Source organism: Scatophagus argus, chromosome 15, assembly GCF_020382885.2.
Source record: "Scatophagus argus isolate fScaArg1 chromosome 15, fScaArg1.pri, whole genome shotgun sequence".
Taxonomy (NCBI): domain Eukaryota; kingdom Metazoa; phylum Chordata; class Actinopteri; family Scatophagidae; genus Scatophagus; species Scatophagus argus.
In genome coordinates, this window is record NC_058507.1 from 487,313 (window position 1) to 503,375 (window position 16,063).

Consider the following 16,063-nt stretch of genomic DNA (forward strand, 5'->3'; position numbering starts at 1 on the left):
CAGCCCCTCAGTGCCTGAGACAGGACAGTGGATGAAATTAAAATATTCATTCACTCAAATTCTGATGTTTGAGTTGGTCAGCTTGGTTTGAGTGACGAAGGTCTGGACGTCTGGACGTCGAAGAGAAAATAATGACTGACAAACGGTTTGTACCAATGCCTGTTTGTCTTCTCTGTTTCTAGAAATCCTGCGGTTTAAAAGTCCAGTTGAACTGGAACCAAACTTCTGTTATCACCCAGTGGGCTCCTCCTCCTCCTCCTCCTCCTCCTCCTCCTCTGAGTCAGGACTCTTCATCCTGACGCCACGCAGCCGAGAGGAGGCTGCAATAATGTCAGAGCTGAACGTGTGCGCACACACGCAGATAAACACTCCGTCTGCTGTGGATGTGTCGGATCGACTCGGCGTGCACGCTCACGACGACAAGCAAAGACGTGAATGTGCTTTTGTACCTGCAGCAAATAAAGCTGAGGACTCACCTGAACACTGAGGGAGCCCTACAGACAGAAGCACAAAGCCCGCAGAGAGCACCTATCAACAGGCAGACGACCGTCAGAGCCGCAGACAAACCCGTCACGTGACTGAACCAACACAACCCGAGTGCCACATGCGCGTGCTGCTTCGCGGCGTCTGAGCGTCGGGCAGACAACAGAAGCTGCCTGAGAGTGATGACACAGAGTCCTACCTCTGACCAGGATGCTGGTGGACTTCTTGGCGGGATTGCCCACGTTGTTGGACGCCATGCAGCTGTAGACGCCACCGTCGTCCACGGTGACGGCGGGGATGGTCAGCGTGCCGCCGTTGACGACGCTCCTCTTCGGGAGCTCCTCCCCTCCCGGCCTCACCCACCTCAAGGAGGGAGGAGGGTCCCCGCCCGACGCCACGCACACCAGAGTGATCGTCTCCCCTGGGTTCACCACCAGGGGGTCGTCCAGGAGGAGCTTAATGGAGGGAGGGGCTGCAGGGGGGACAGAGGAGGAGAAATCATCAGTCAACATCTTTGTTGACAGGTGTGTTTGTTGACAGGTGTGTTTACCTTTTCATTACAGCACTCCTGCCTGTTCTGTCAGTGTTCTCACATCACTGTCAGGCATTTTAATCCATGAAATGATTTCATGTCGGTTCAGCCACATAAAGCACTTTGTAACTTTGTTTAAATAAAGTTTATTACCTGTTTTTTATTATTTACTCTTGTTTTATATCCACAACATGACAGTCAAAAGAGATTTTAAGTAGTGTCTAGTACTGTCTTTTTCACAGCAAAGTGACTGAGACGGACAAAATGAAAGCATCACCTCAAGATCCATCTAACCGCAAACATTCGAACATGGAAAGGAAGATCATCATCAAGACAGAAAAGCCTCACACGATCGGCTTCAGCTTGTGCCTCGCAGTCAGAATCAAACCAAAACTACCGTCTGATGAGGACAGGAAGCAGTGAGGGATTGTGGGAGTTGTGGTCTTCATTCTGACTTGACTCAAGCAGAAACGTCCACACACGAGGTAAAGTGTTAAAGTTTTACGACTTCCTTCCTCACTCTCTGACAGGAAGTGAAAGGCACCGTCAGCTTGAACTGGAAACGTTTGGGACAAAGGACGAACACGACTGGACAGAATATTTAGCAAAGGTGGAGCAATTGTGAGACATTTAATGTCATTAACAAAGTATTATCTACTGCCCCCAATCCTCGTCACATTTAAGGCCCTGAGCTGAGACGTTTCCATGAAAAAATATCAGTCTTGTTTCATTTTCTGCTGTAATAAGTATAGTTTGGATAATTATGGTTCTTATTCGTTTGTAAAACATCCCCTGATGTGTAAATAGCCGACAGTGATCTCCTTCCTGTCAAAGCTTCCTGTCCTCACGTCCAGCACACGACGAGCAAAGCAGACAAATGCAGAAATAATAACGAGGGAGACAAAAATAGTCCACCTCTGTTAAGCTGACGGCGTGTAAATCCCATCAGCCCCTGGGGCAGGGCGGCGGATCTACCCAACGCGTCAGAGAGCTCTTTGTGATTCACATTCAGCCACCTGGACACTCAGGTACAGATTAAAACAGGACGCTGAGGGAGACAAATACCTGGAGCTAAACCAAAGAGATGAACAGAGATACGACAAAAAGTAAATCAAAAGTCTGGCGTTACTGAGCATCTCAACAGAAGACTTCTGAAGGTCAGATGTTTTCTCTTCATGTAAAAGACGGGACAGGAGCTCAGATTTGTGATCTGCTTTCACTTTGAATCTTAAAACGTGTCAAAAGACTTTGAGGAGTGTTTCACAGGACGCACTTTGAGCTGAAGTCAACACACGAGCTGTGGATCACCTGCAGTCTGCTGCCTGCTCACTTTGTGTGAACTGACCCTTTAAACGTTCCACTTCCAAGGAGCTTCGCCACACTCACGCTGTCCACAGGTCAGGGTTCAGGTGTGTGTGTGGGAGAGAGTGTGTGTGTGTGCATGAGTGTGTGTTACCTGTCCTGTTGCTCAGCCTGAAGTGGGCGCTCTTGTCTCCGATGCCGCAGACGTTCCTGACGGAGGCGATGCAGGTGTATTCAGCGTAATCCTGAGGACGAAGATTCTTCAGCTTCAAAATTTTCGTCTCACCCTGCAACACACACACACACACACACACACACACACGATGGAGTGAAGCTGAAACTCAGTGGACGAGCGACGATTAAAACTGAAAATCTTTCTTCTGGGGTTTGAGGGGAGACTTCCTGCTTTGCCTCAAGCTCAGATTACCGTCAGTCTAAGTGGGACACAAACAGCAACACGGACCGTCAGGGAGTCAGTCGTCTGTCAGTCGTCTGTCAGTCGTCTGTCAGTCGTCTGTCAGTCGTACAGCTGAGGCACAGACGGCTTCAGATGGTCAGACGGCAGTAATAACAAACTGAAGAATTTCTCACTGATGATTAGGAAGTGACATGAAAAGACACACAGTCTCCTGGTCAAACAAAATAAATTAATAACAAGATGAAATAAGGTACTGAGTGAGTAAATTACATCAAACAATTAGTCTGGCCCCATTAGCTCCTCCTCCTCCCCCACTTCACTGCCAAATCTGTCTTATCTCCTCTGGCAGCCTCAGCGCTGCCTTCCGCCTCGCGGACAGATGAGATGAGATTAGATGACATTTAAATGGGATGTTTGTGCAAAGATGGCGGCCAATTTTTTGGCAGATGAGGAGGAGGATGAGGAGACCCTCATTAGTGCCTACAAGGAGCGAGTGAGGAAGGGTTAACAAGCTCTCGAGCTCGGCGCGAAGGCATCACAGTCGACGCCGTTCAAACCTGGCGTGAATGTTATCTCTGCTGTGGCGGCACACGGCCTGATAAATAAACAGGAAGAAGAAAACAATGTGGAATCTGCAGAGGAGGAGCAGGAGGTAAAAGACAGCTCGGCTCCTCTTCCTCATCCACCTCGCGAACCCTTCAGTGTCAGTAAAAAGAGCGTTTGCTCACCTGTGTGAAAAATGGCTCATAGATCTCCACGCCAGAGTCTGAGCCTTGTGTCAGCGCCTCGCGGCCTCTCCTCCAGGTGTAGTGGACAGGTGGGTTGGAGCTGGCGACGCAGCGCAGAAACACTGTCCTCTCAAAGTAGAACTGCTCCTTCGCCTCACCGACGCTCTGGTGAACCGTTATCACCGGGTCATCCAAGTCTGAGGAGGAGCAGAGGAAGAGGAAGGAGAGGAAGGCAGCAGGAAAACAGAAGGAAAAGAAATACAAGTTTTCAAGTCATCACAGATAAAAACAGAAACGGGCTTATAGCTGAAGTTTGTTTCCTTCTGCAGCATCTGAATTTAGTCTTTCATATTTTTTTAACAGCAGGGTCAGTTTTCCTGTGGTGGGGGACATTACCGCAGGGCCAGGGGCTTCTTCATTGGCTGCAAACACAGCGAGCACCCTGAAAGGCTGACGGCAGTCAACCAATCAGGCGTAATGAGTCCGGTTGTGAGGCCACCACTAGCAGAGAGGCTAACGGTTGCTAATCCAGTTCACACTGAGCGACCACAAACTCTGGACACTGAACACATCAGGACCTGGAAAAACAGCTGCTGGTGTTAACCTGAGCATGACAACAGAGAGAACTCCCATGATGCACCATGAGTCCACCTGTACAGGCCGCAGGTGCTCTAGTTAATGATTTATTCTTCCCGCAGTTTGTGTAAAAGCCTCCGTGCCCTGAAGGAAGCACTCAGCCGTGATGCGTTCAGGTACCACTTAAATCCCTGTAATCCCAGTAAGAAACATCCTGCAGGATATTATGGCTGTTACACAACAACGCTCACAGCTGGCAGACATCGTTTCCTCCCGTTACTCTCCAGGTGACGTACACGAGGGACGCAGCTGCGTAAAAACACCCCGAGGTCGCATCTTTACTGGGGTTACTGGGATTTTCTGCATCCCAGTCAGGACAGTAAACATGAAGGTGAACAGAAGGGAAACATCGAGTGTCATGTCGACTGTGACAGATCCACATCATCATCCACACATGACCTACATGTGTGGATGATGATCTGTCAGGTGAAGGTAAACCAGGAGGCCACAACCAGAGATCTGAGCTAAGCTAACTGGTGTCTGTGTGTTCTTACAGTAGACGTCGACTCGTATGGAGCGGATGGCGGGGGATCCCAGCCCGTTCTCAGCCTTGCAGTAGTAGCGCCCCCCCTGGTGGCGGCTGATATTGTTGATCTTCAGAGTTTCGTTGTGCTGAGACGAGTCGCCCTGACGGTCCGAGGCTCCGCCTGCCGTCTTAGTCCAGCGAACCTGCAGGGTTTAACAACAGACTGGTACTGATGTAGACTGGTTTAGATCGGTGTGCTTTGGCCAGCGTGGACTGGTGCTTTTAACAGAAATTAACACCCAATTTATTTAACTTCACAAAACACACACACTTCAGTAAAACGTGTTTCATGATGGATTCATGTGTTGAATTTAGAGCCTAAAAACTTCATAAACTTCATCAAAACGTCCCCCCCCGTCCTGTGGTTCAGTCCTCCCACATGTCGCTCGCCCGCTGCCAGCTGGAGTGGAGCGTCTGTGGTGCAGTTAACAACCTCAAACCAGCGAACTGACGATTAATGAGCTAAAAATACTCTGAGCTCACAGATCCTGGATCAGTGTGACGACACGAGCTCTGCCCAGTGTCAACACAATGACACTGTAGTCACATTAATAACACCAGCACTAACTCTGCTGTGTGTAGTAATACACAGGTACTCACTTTGAGCTACTTGTACTTGTACTACTGGAGTATTTCAGTTTTACTTCAGTTTATCCTTCTACACCTCACAGGGAGCAAAAACGTGATCCTCTTTTTACTTTATATTAGATTAGGTTTTATATTAGATTAACTTGTCACATGAAAAGATGTGAAAAGATTCAACAGCCTGTTCAAAAGTTCAGTGAGTTCATGTCCCCACAGCCCTGAGACGTCTCTAACTGGCAGGTTGGTTTTGTGTTTTCTTGGCAGGTAACCTTTTCAGGTGTTGTGAAGTTTGGCTGCTGGTCTTTGTGAGGTGTCAGTGGTTAAAGCAAGTCCAAACCAACCATAATGTCACCCATTAGTTTGTGGACTTCTGTTTTAAGGCTCCAGTTTTACAACCATTACAACCGTCACCATCTTGGTCTCTTGGAGCCAGAAGTGACCATATTTGGATAAGAGGGTGGAGCCAGGGAGGACTTCCTGATTGAATGTGACACTATGGTAGTGATTTATCAATCATAGGTTGTCCCGCCCTAAAGATGTCCTGCTTTATGGTCTGTTTGACTCTGAATGGGAGCATAATTTACAACATGAACATCTCGCTGTAGTGAAGAAGACTTGAAACCAGCGACTGAGACTATAAACTCATCAGGAAGCTGTTGACTGTCATAAATCAACTGAGAAGTCGACTCATTTTCTCATAAGCTCACATACAACCAGTCCTGTCTGAAACCAATGGAGTCGCCCCCTGCTGGGCATCAGAAAGAACACAACTCGCTTTCCATAGTCCTCAGAACTTCATCTACCAACAACACAGGAGAAACGTGCCAGCCCGACTCATCAGACTGAAGAACTGCCATTACACCGTCCAATCAGCATCTACTTCACAATGACAGGTGAAAACATTGCATATTTCATTGTGCTGTATGTTTGTTTGAGTTTTATTTGCTTCATCATGTGAGATTTCAGGTGACAATTCACCTGCATGTTCTCTTCATATCAACACTCTTTCATTCCAAAACTAACACACTTGATTACGACTTCCTGTTTGTTCTTCACAGTAAGTTGCCTTGGTCCTGGTCCACTGTGCTGCAGCGGGTCTGGGTTTAAGGACTTGTTGCTATGGCAACAGATGGATTCTAATTTTAACAGCAGAAAAGGCCTGCGATCAGAGATCAATAGCCATCTCTGACCACCACAGTGATGTTTCTTACAGCAGCCAAGTGAAGTGGATTGTATCACACACTGTAATGACATAACCTTCAAAAATCAAATCACGGTGTCAGTAAAAGAACAATTAAAATCAAAAGGGGAGAGAAACGAGAGGCATTAAAAAGCATGAGAAGAGGAAGAAGAGGAAGAAGAAGAAAGAGGGGATGAAGGAAAAATGCAGAGGAAGCTGAGCTCTGCAGTGACGCAGAGACAGAAAAAAAACCAATGTGTGTGTTTTACAGTGTGTGTGTGTGTGTGTGTGTGTGTGTGTGTGTGGGTTCAGACTGTGTGCCAGCAGCTGCTCTATTTATAGCCTGAACAGACTGACAGCAGAGAGAGGGACTAAAGAAAGAGGAACCAAGAGAAGGAGAGAGAGAAGAGCGAAAGGAGGAAGAGTGAAGATGAGGAGGGAGGAGAGGAGACAACAGACTCCAGCACAGCTGATCCAAGCTGATTACTGATCGTTACTGACCATATCAACATTTACGTTACATATTTTCGTTGTGAATTTCAGCCCTCTCTTTATGATTTTTGAGTTATAATAATTAAAACTTGGTGACACTTTTTCTACACCAGGACTGAACTGAACTGAGCTGAACACCTTCTAAACCCAGAAATAAATGGTGTGTGTGTGTGTGCGTGTGTGTGTGCGTGCGTGTGTGCGCGCGCGTGTGTGCGTGTGCGTAGCAGAGGAGGTCTTAATGAGCTGCAGCACAAACACTTACTGCTTTTATTTTGACATCACTGCTGGGAAATAAACATCATCAACAATAAACTGAAACTGCACCAAACCCCCTGATGAGCCTTTTACTCTGATTCTGTTCTAAATATTTGGATTTCATTTTGTCCCACTTTATCGCAGCTCAGTGTTTACTAAAGCCGACAGCGTTCTACTTTCACTGGAGGAACACAAGAAGAAACCAAACAGACTGCGACTGCATGTTTCACATGAGTTTCACTGGAATAAATCACTGGTCTGCACCTGAGGCTCAGGACCTCACAGCACTGACACGTACGCTGATGTGTGAACCATCCATCAGTTTATATGAGCTCTGAAGACAATATAAAGTTCATCTTTAGTTAACATGAAGCTTCAGCAGTCTGAGTTAGTTAGTAAATAACCAGCTTACTCACAGAAACCAGGTAACACAGGTAACAACATCATGGTTACATCCACTGTAATAACCCGGTTTCTATGAATCAACGTGCACTGCAGCAGCTGCATACTGGAGGTCTGGAGGACAGAATTACAGTTCAGATCATGTCACAGTTTTTGGTTCAGGTTAGGTTCAAGTTAGCTGAATTTAGAAATGTGCTGCCTCTGTCTGTGGTCACCAACACAGATGTTTTCTAAATCATTATTTCATTTATTTAATTAGCATGGACAGCAGGAATCATGACAGGTATTTGACGAGATCCTGTCCCCTGACGGGACGACGTCTCCGCTCACAGCTTGTTCGTTCTCCACTACTGCTGACGTCAACTTGTTTTTATTAAATCTTAATAAATGTTAATGACGACAGCACAGGAGCTGCAGCCACAACAGCTTCCACCGCAATGCCATCACTTCTTCCTCTCTTACTGATTTCTCTTTAACCCTCTGAGCCCTCGCTCTCCTCTTCATCGCTCACAGTAACCATCTCTTCTTCTTCTCCTCCTCTCTGTGATTGCTCTCATTTATGAAACACAAAGGCATCGGAGCAGCTCAGCTCTGCAGGAGCTCTGGCACTTACAGCACGCCGCCGGGGATGATGGGAGATTTTTTATGACTGTATGTGCTCTGCAGAGTCAATAGGCATGTGTGTGTGTGCACGTGTGTGTGTGTGAATGTTCGCCTCACATTTCTCTGGATGTTCATTCATTCTTTAATCTGCTACAAAGACGATGAATAAACTCTGGTCCCTCCCAAAGACTTCGTACGTGTTTCTGTGATCACGCGTCCACGCAGTCGCTTCTCAGATAAAAGGCGGCAACGGAGGGAGGTGCTTTGTGGGAGGGCGGCTTTATGAATTAACACTGATTTTACTTTGTGATGTTTTCCAGTGTCTCAGCTGAGGGGCAGCAGCCTTCGAAGGCTGCATTTTAAGAGCGAATGCCTCACAGCGGCGAGACACCTTTTCCAGGACACGCCGGTCGGATCCTTCGCGTCCCACCCCACACCATGTTTTTTAGTTCTCACCATTAGATTTGTTTTCTAAAGAAACAATTAAGTCAGATGCAGAACAGCAGTGGATAGCAGGAGTTTAGTTTGAGTGCAGTTAGTCAAATAACTGGAATAACATTTTTTAACAAATGTTAAAAAATCAAGTGCAGCTGTCAAGGTTGCTAGGCAACAGAGGTGGTGCTTTGTGATACAAGTGTGAGGGTGGGAGGACATACACAGGAAATCCTTTGATGACAAGGCTCGTCTCCGAAGGCTGTGGTCACCTGAACGCACTGTGAAGTGCGTGTAAACTCTGACTGCTAACACGTCCGAGACTTTCTCTGATGTGACGCTACAAACATTAACCTGCCGGTGTGGCAGACGGGCTGGTGACACCCGAGTCCTGCTCTATAGATCAGCAGGCAGAGCCAACGTCGACGCCTCTGCCTGTTTATACCGTACTGCTGATGATGCTTCACTGACGCCTGGATGACGCCTGGATGTACCTGAACTCACCTGTACAGCGGTGGTGTATGCTTCCTCTTCTCTCCCATGATATCTCACCCTGATACGCTAATGCTGCAGCTCCTCCGCCATCCCAAGCTCCTCCCACTCCCAGTACACCCAGCGTTCCCAGCACAGCCAGGATGTTGTTACCTGCGGCCGGGGGTGTCCAGTCACCAGACACTGCAGCTCCAGAGTCTCTCCCTCTCTGATGGTGTAAACCCGCTCACTGTAGCGCTCCTCCTCCACGTTACAGGTCTGACCCGAGTGCACAATGCGTACAGTAGGGGGCGCTGTGGGCGACAGCACAGAGACAACACATTCAGCACAGTTCCTACAGCACAGTGAAGTTTCATTGAGTTGTTATGGGCACCCGCTGGCCAATCAGAAACAGGTATGTGCAGTGGCAATGATGTAACATATAAACAGAACATTGTGTAGTTTGAGTGTCGTCTTTAAGACCTCCGATGCCGTCGGCGTTCCTGTGTGACTTTAAAGGGTAACCAGAACCTGAACGGACTCCACAAAGCAGCAGGAATCAGCGAGATCGTTTCCACGTGCACTAAAATCCTGATGGGAGTCAGGATGCGATGTTTCTGCTGGCCTGCGTGCAGCTCAGTCCGCTATCCTGATCGCTTTCGCCTTCCTTTCATACGTAGACCTTGAAAAGCCCTGCGGAGGAGCCGAGTGCGGCAGCTTCAACCGCATGGATCAACCGTGTTGCTGTGGAAATGGACTCTGAACTCGTGTTCAGAAATCAGTTTGTAAACTCCGCCCCCCACGCCTCGCCGCTGCCTCCAAACCAGTGATTTCTGACAGAAATTTGGCGTCTTTATCTGCGGCAGAGAGAAAACGTCTGATATGAAGCTCCTGAGCGAACTCAGAGGAGCAGCTGGCTTTGTCTTTCGCCGCGCGCGAAGCGGCTGTTCGGGAGCCATTAGCCCCCAAACAGACGCTGCAGCCTGCAGGATCTTCCCTACCTGTTGTCATGGGAACCACACAGCGAGGAGGCGTTTGAGGCCCACAGCCCGCAGTAAAGAACAGCGTCCTCTGGGTGTTAACAGCGTTTTTACAGCAGTTTGGTCCTGAGGAGTGAACACATGAGCCCCCGCAGCAACACTGAGGACACGCGAGACTCAGCTCCCCGTATGCTCAGAGGACACTGAACTTCTAAGACGAGGTAAGAGTCAACTTAATCATAGAAGGGTCTGGCACTACATAAGGTGTACATAAGGTACATGTTCATACCAAAACATGTAAAACTCAGAACTGGTCCAGTCGTGTCCTGCAGAGGAGAGTGTGCGTCACTGAAACTGTCCCCCCTTGATGCATGGAGCGATGCGATGTGATGCTGTGAGCCTTCGCTCGGCAGAGAATCGTGTGCACGGGATTGTGGGTACTTTAGGCACACTGAGGACAAACAGGAACAACCTGAAGGACTTTTCTTGTCCTTTGAGTCTGAGAGATCCTGTGTGAACAAGACATTTCTGATGATGTAGCCTCTTGACTTTGAGACGCATCTACAGACAGGAAGCTGCAATTTTTAAATTCATTTAGTTAGTCAGCAGTCAGACAAAATGACCTGCTGATGCTGAGAATTGTCAAAACGCACAATCTGAGACCTGAATCAGCGGGCCAATAAGAAGACTGTCCCTCAGGTATATGTAAAGGTGTAAACCAAAACACACCTAACGAGGAGGAGACAGAGGAGAAGGAGGAGAGGAGGGGGAGGAGAGGAGAGGAGGAGAGAAGTGGGAGCAAGAGAGGAGAGGAGAGAAGGGGGGAGGAGGAGGAGGAGGAGAAGGAGGAGAAGGAGGGGGAGGAGAAGAGGAGAGAAGTGGGAGCAGGAGAGGAGAGGAGAGAAGGGGGAGGAGGGGGAGGAGGAGAAGGAGGAGAAGGAGAAGAGGAGGGGGAGGAGAGGAGGAGAGAAGTGGGAGCAAGAGAGGAGAGGAGAGAAGGGGGGAGGAGGAGGAGGAGGAGAAGGAGGAGAAGGAGGAGAAGGAGGGGGAGGAGAGGAGAGGAGGAGAGAAGTGGGAGCAAGAGAAGAGAGGAGAGAAGTGGGGAGGAGAGGAAATGAGGAGGAGGAGAGAAGGGGGAGGAGAGGAAATGAGGAGGAGGAGAGAAGGGGGAGGAGGAGGAGGAGGAGGTGTTAAAGATGATCTGGTTGTCCTACTTTTGCACTTTTCTATTTTTAGATTGTTTCTCTCTGATGACTCTGCCAATGTTTCCTGCTGATGTCATCACACACACACTCACATACACTCACTCTCTCACACTCTCTCACACACACTCTCACACACACTCTCACACTCTCTCACACACACACTCTCTCACACTCTCTCTCACACACTCTCACACTCTCTCACACACACTCTCACTCTCTCACACACACACTCTCTCACACACACACTCTCTCACTCTCTCACACACTCTCACACTCTCTCACACACACACTCTCTCACTCTCTCACACACACTCTCACTCTCTCTCACACACACTCTCACTCTCTCTCACACACACTCTCTCACTCTCTCACACACACTCTCACTCTCTCTCACACACACTCTCTCACTCTCTCACACACACTCTCTCACTCTCTCACACACTCTCTCACTCTCTCACACACACTCTCACTCTCTCTCACACACACTCTCTCACTCTCTCACACACACTCTCTCACTCTCTCACACACACTCTCACTCTCTCTCACACACACACTCTCTCACTCTCTCACACACACTCTCACTCTCTCTCACACACACTCTCTCACTCTCTCACACACACTCTCTCACTCTCTCACACACACTCTCACTCTCTCTCACACACACTCTCTCACTCTCTCACACACACTCTCACACTCTCTCACACACACACTCTCTCACTCTCTCACACACACACTCTCACACTCTCTCACACACACACTCTCTCACTCTCTCACACACACACACTCTCACTCTCTCACACACACACTCTCTCACTCTCTCACACACACTCTCACTCTCTCTCACACACACTCTCTCACACTCTCACACACACTCTCACACTCTCTCACACACACACTCTCTCACTCTCTCACACACACACACTCTCACACTCTCTCACACACACTCTCACACTCTCTCACACACACACACTCTCACACACACTCTCACACTCTCTCACACACACTCTCACACTCTCTCACACACACACACTCTCACTCTCTCACACACACTCTCACACTCTCTCTCACACACACTCTCACACACACACACTCTCACTCTCTCACACACACACTCTCACACTCTCTCACACACACACACTCTCACTCTCTCTCACACACACTCTCACACTCTCTCACACACACACTCTCTCACTCTCTCTCACACACACTCTCACACTCTCTCACACACACACTCTCTCACTCTCTCTCACACACACTCTCTCACTCTCTCACACACACTCTCACTCTCTCACACACACACTCTCTCACTCTTTCACACACACACTCTCACACTCTCTCACACACACTCTCACACACACACACTCTCACTCTCTCACACACACACACTCTCACTCTCTCTCACACACACTCTCACACTCTCTCACACACACACTCTCTCACTCTCTCTCACACACACTCTCTCACTCTCTCACACACACTCTCACTCTCTCACACACACACTCTCTCACTCTTTCACACACACACTCTCACACTCTCTCACACACACTCTCACACACACACACTCTCACTCTCTCACACACACTCTCTCTCACACACACTCTCACACTCTCTCACACACACACTCTCTCACTCTCTCTCACACACACTCTCACACTCTCTCACACACACACTCTCTCACTCTCTCACACACACTCTCACTCTCTCTCACACACACTCTCTCACACTCTCACACACACTCTCACACTCTCTCACACACACACTCTCTCACTCTCTCACACACACACACTCTCACACTCTCTCACACACACTCTCACACTCTCTCACACACACACACTCTCACACACACTCTCACACTCTCTCACACACACTCTCACACTCTCTCACACACACACACTCTCACTCTCTCACACACACTCTCACACTCTCTCTCACACACACTCTCACACACACACACTCTCACTCTCTCACACACACACTCTCACACTCTCTCACACACACACACTCTCACTCTCTCTCACACACACTCTCACACTCTCTCACACACACACTCTCTCACTCTCTCTCACACACACTCTCACACTCTCTCACACACACACTCTCTCACTCTCTCTCACACACACTCTCTCACTCTCTCACACACACTCTCACTCTCTCACACACACACTCTCTCACTCTTTCACACACACACTCTCACACTCTCTCACACACACTCTCACACACACACACTCTCACTCTCTCACACACACACACTCTCACTCTCTCTCACACACACTCTCACACTCTCTCACACACACACTCTCTCACTCTCTCTCACACACACTCTCTCACTCTCTCACACACACTCTCACTCTCTCACACACACACTCTCTCACTCTTTCACACACACACTCTCACACTCTCTCACACACACTCTCACACACACACACTCTCACTCTCTCACACACACTCTCTCTCACACACACTCTCACACTCTCTCACACACACACTCTCTCACTCTCTCTCACACACACTCTCACACTCTCTCACACACACACTCTCTCACTCTCTCACACACAGTTGTTTAAACTGATTGTGCTGCACACACATCTCTGCCTGCAGTGATTTCCATCCACTGAACGGGTTCATTTTACAGGCTAAGACAAACAGAAAGTGTTTCATAGTTGAAAGTTGACATTTTCAATCCATAAAGTCCTAAATGACTGACGTATTTAAAACCTCGTTCATTCTGTGTGACACCGTGGTGAGGAGGAGGAGGCTGTGAAGAAGGTTTCCATGTGCTTTCATCTCATCCTGCTCAGCTGCTTTCCACCCGTTCGTCCACTCAGCGACGAGTTCGGCGTGCAAAACACCTCCTAAATAAAGGAATCACAGTCCCTGCCGTCGAGGCGCTCACAGTCACCGAAAACCAGGATTCAGACCAAATCCAGTCCTGTGGACAACCACTACAGGTGAGGACACGTTCAGCAGTGTCAGCAGGTGAACAGGTGTGTGTGCGTGGTGTGTGTCTGATCACTGTGGCCAAAACATAATTGATTTTGTGCTCACAACAGGCCTCAGATTACCAGACCAGCAGACAGCAGCTGCGTCTGACCTGCAGCACCTGAATGCACCGAACAAACAAACAAACAAACTGTGGAAACATCCTCTGGCTCAGAGCAAACAGATAAACTGCACTCACTGTCACCTTCACACCTGCCGCCACTCACCGACTGACGAGCAGCAACACCTGAGATCATGAACGGCAGGTGAGTTCACGACCAAACGAGAAGTGTCAAACTGCTCATTTCCTCCGTGTTTAAACACCTTCAGCAGGAAACACTCCTACGTCGCTGTGTGTTACAGGACACCTTCAGTGTGAGCTGGAAACGCCAGACCCACCGGGTGTCTCGTCCATCGTCAGGTTGCGTCCACGCGACAACGAGCAGCACACACACCAACATGGAAACACACTGACCTCCTGCAGAGAACATCAGGGATCTGTTTCCTCCCCTTTAACGCACTAATCCCTCCATCCCTTTAATTCAGGAAATGGTTTTCTCACAAACACACACGCACGCACACACAGCAGTTAAATCAGGCTGAGCTCCTGCTGCCTTCTGAGAGTCACTGCTCTACTGTACAGTCCTGAGGCTGACCGTGTGTGTGTGTGTGTGTGTGTGTGTGTGTGAGTGATGTACACTCTGACTCATCCTCCAGCAGAGTAGAGCTTCTCTCCCTCTGCACACTCATCCACTGTGTGTGTGTGTGTGTGTGTATGATGTCGTGTGTGAAAACAGGCTTTAAAAACGTGAGCGTCTGACCTCAGATCAGCTCACTCGTGGTACTGAAGTAAAGGTGCACAGCTCAGAACAGCAGCGTGCTAAGCTACCCTGAGGACAATCTGCTGTCTGCTAGTCCTCTGTCCAAACGGGCTCACTTGGCTTGTGATCGGAAGTGTGTTCAGACTTATAACTTCAGTCCAACTCACCATCTGCCCAAAAGCCAGTCTGAGATTTAGTCTCGTCCAAAAACCAGAAAATATTTTCTTCATAAAATCTGATCCAGCTTCACAAAACCAGTGACAGCTGGTGTGTATGAGTCAGTGTTCTTTGACTTTTAACATCTCTGCATGAACAAATCAAAAACTGCTGCACCACTGAAGTCATTCACACAACGGACAGCCTTAAACTGAGTCCATGTAAACTGAACTGATCTGAGACCTGATTTCATCCGTCAGATGGCTTTGATTTATTTATGCCAGAGCAGAAGTGGAGAGGAGACACGGACATGCAACTAAATATTAAAACCTCTATCTGTCCCAGATCCAGATCTGTCCCCTTCTCACACAGGTTCACTCTAAACCTGTGTCGCTGTCTACTGATCTCAGGTCAGATTTATCTTCATTGTTTTATTCATGTCAAAGTAAAGATTTTTTCATCCTCTCTCTTTCTGTTATGTAAGCTCCGTCACTATTTGTGGAGTGGAGGATCTCTCAGAGGAAGCTGCAGTCAGTGGGACGGCTAAAAATAACTTCAGACATCTGATTGGCTACAACACGGGGCTCCTTCTGCATACGTAATGAGGCCAAGGAAAAAGAGGGATGAATGAAACCCAGCAGCACGATTCTACGCCGATCAGTGTGCCATGTGTGCAAATGAGACATCTGATTGGCTCATTTGAACAGCAATAACCAATCATTGTGAGGCATCACTGTGGCTGCTCTCTGACTATCTCAAGGAAATTCAATCGAATGCAACTGGACTTAGTTATTTGTCTTTGAAGACGTTTCACCTCTCATCCAAGAGGCTTCATCAGTTCATGCTCGCTTGACTAGGCTGGGACTAGTCCAACTAG

General features: G+C 48.4%; 1 protein-coding gene across 2 annotated transcripts in view; it reads right to left on the reverse strand.

The window, feature by feature from the left end:
* Positions 1–16,063, reverse strand: part of mdga2a (MAM domain containing glycosylphosphatidylinositol anchor 2a) — a 58,696-nt gene that overhangs the window by 28,837 nt on the left and 13,796 nt on the right. For both annotated transcript variants that reach the window (XM_046413348.1, XM_046413349.1), the window contains exons 2-6: positions 9,220–9,359; positions 4,594–4,768; positions 3,464–3,660; positions 2,472–2,604; positions 683–955 (exon numbers count right to left, since the gene is read on the reverse strand). In XM_046413348.1, the coding sequence (XP_046269304.1) occupies positions 683–955; positions 2,472–2,604; positions 3,464–3,660; positions 4,594–4,768; positions 9,220–9,359 (918 nt within the window). The remainder of the gene's footprint in view (positions 1–682; positions 956–2,471; positions 2,605–3,463; positions 3,661–4,593; positions 4,769–9,219; positions 9,360–16,063) is intronic.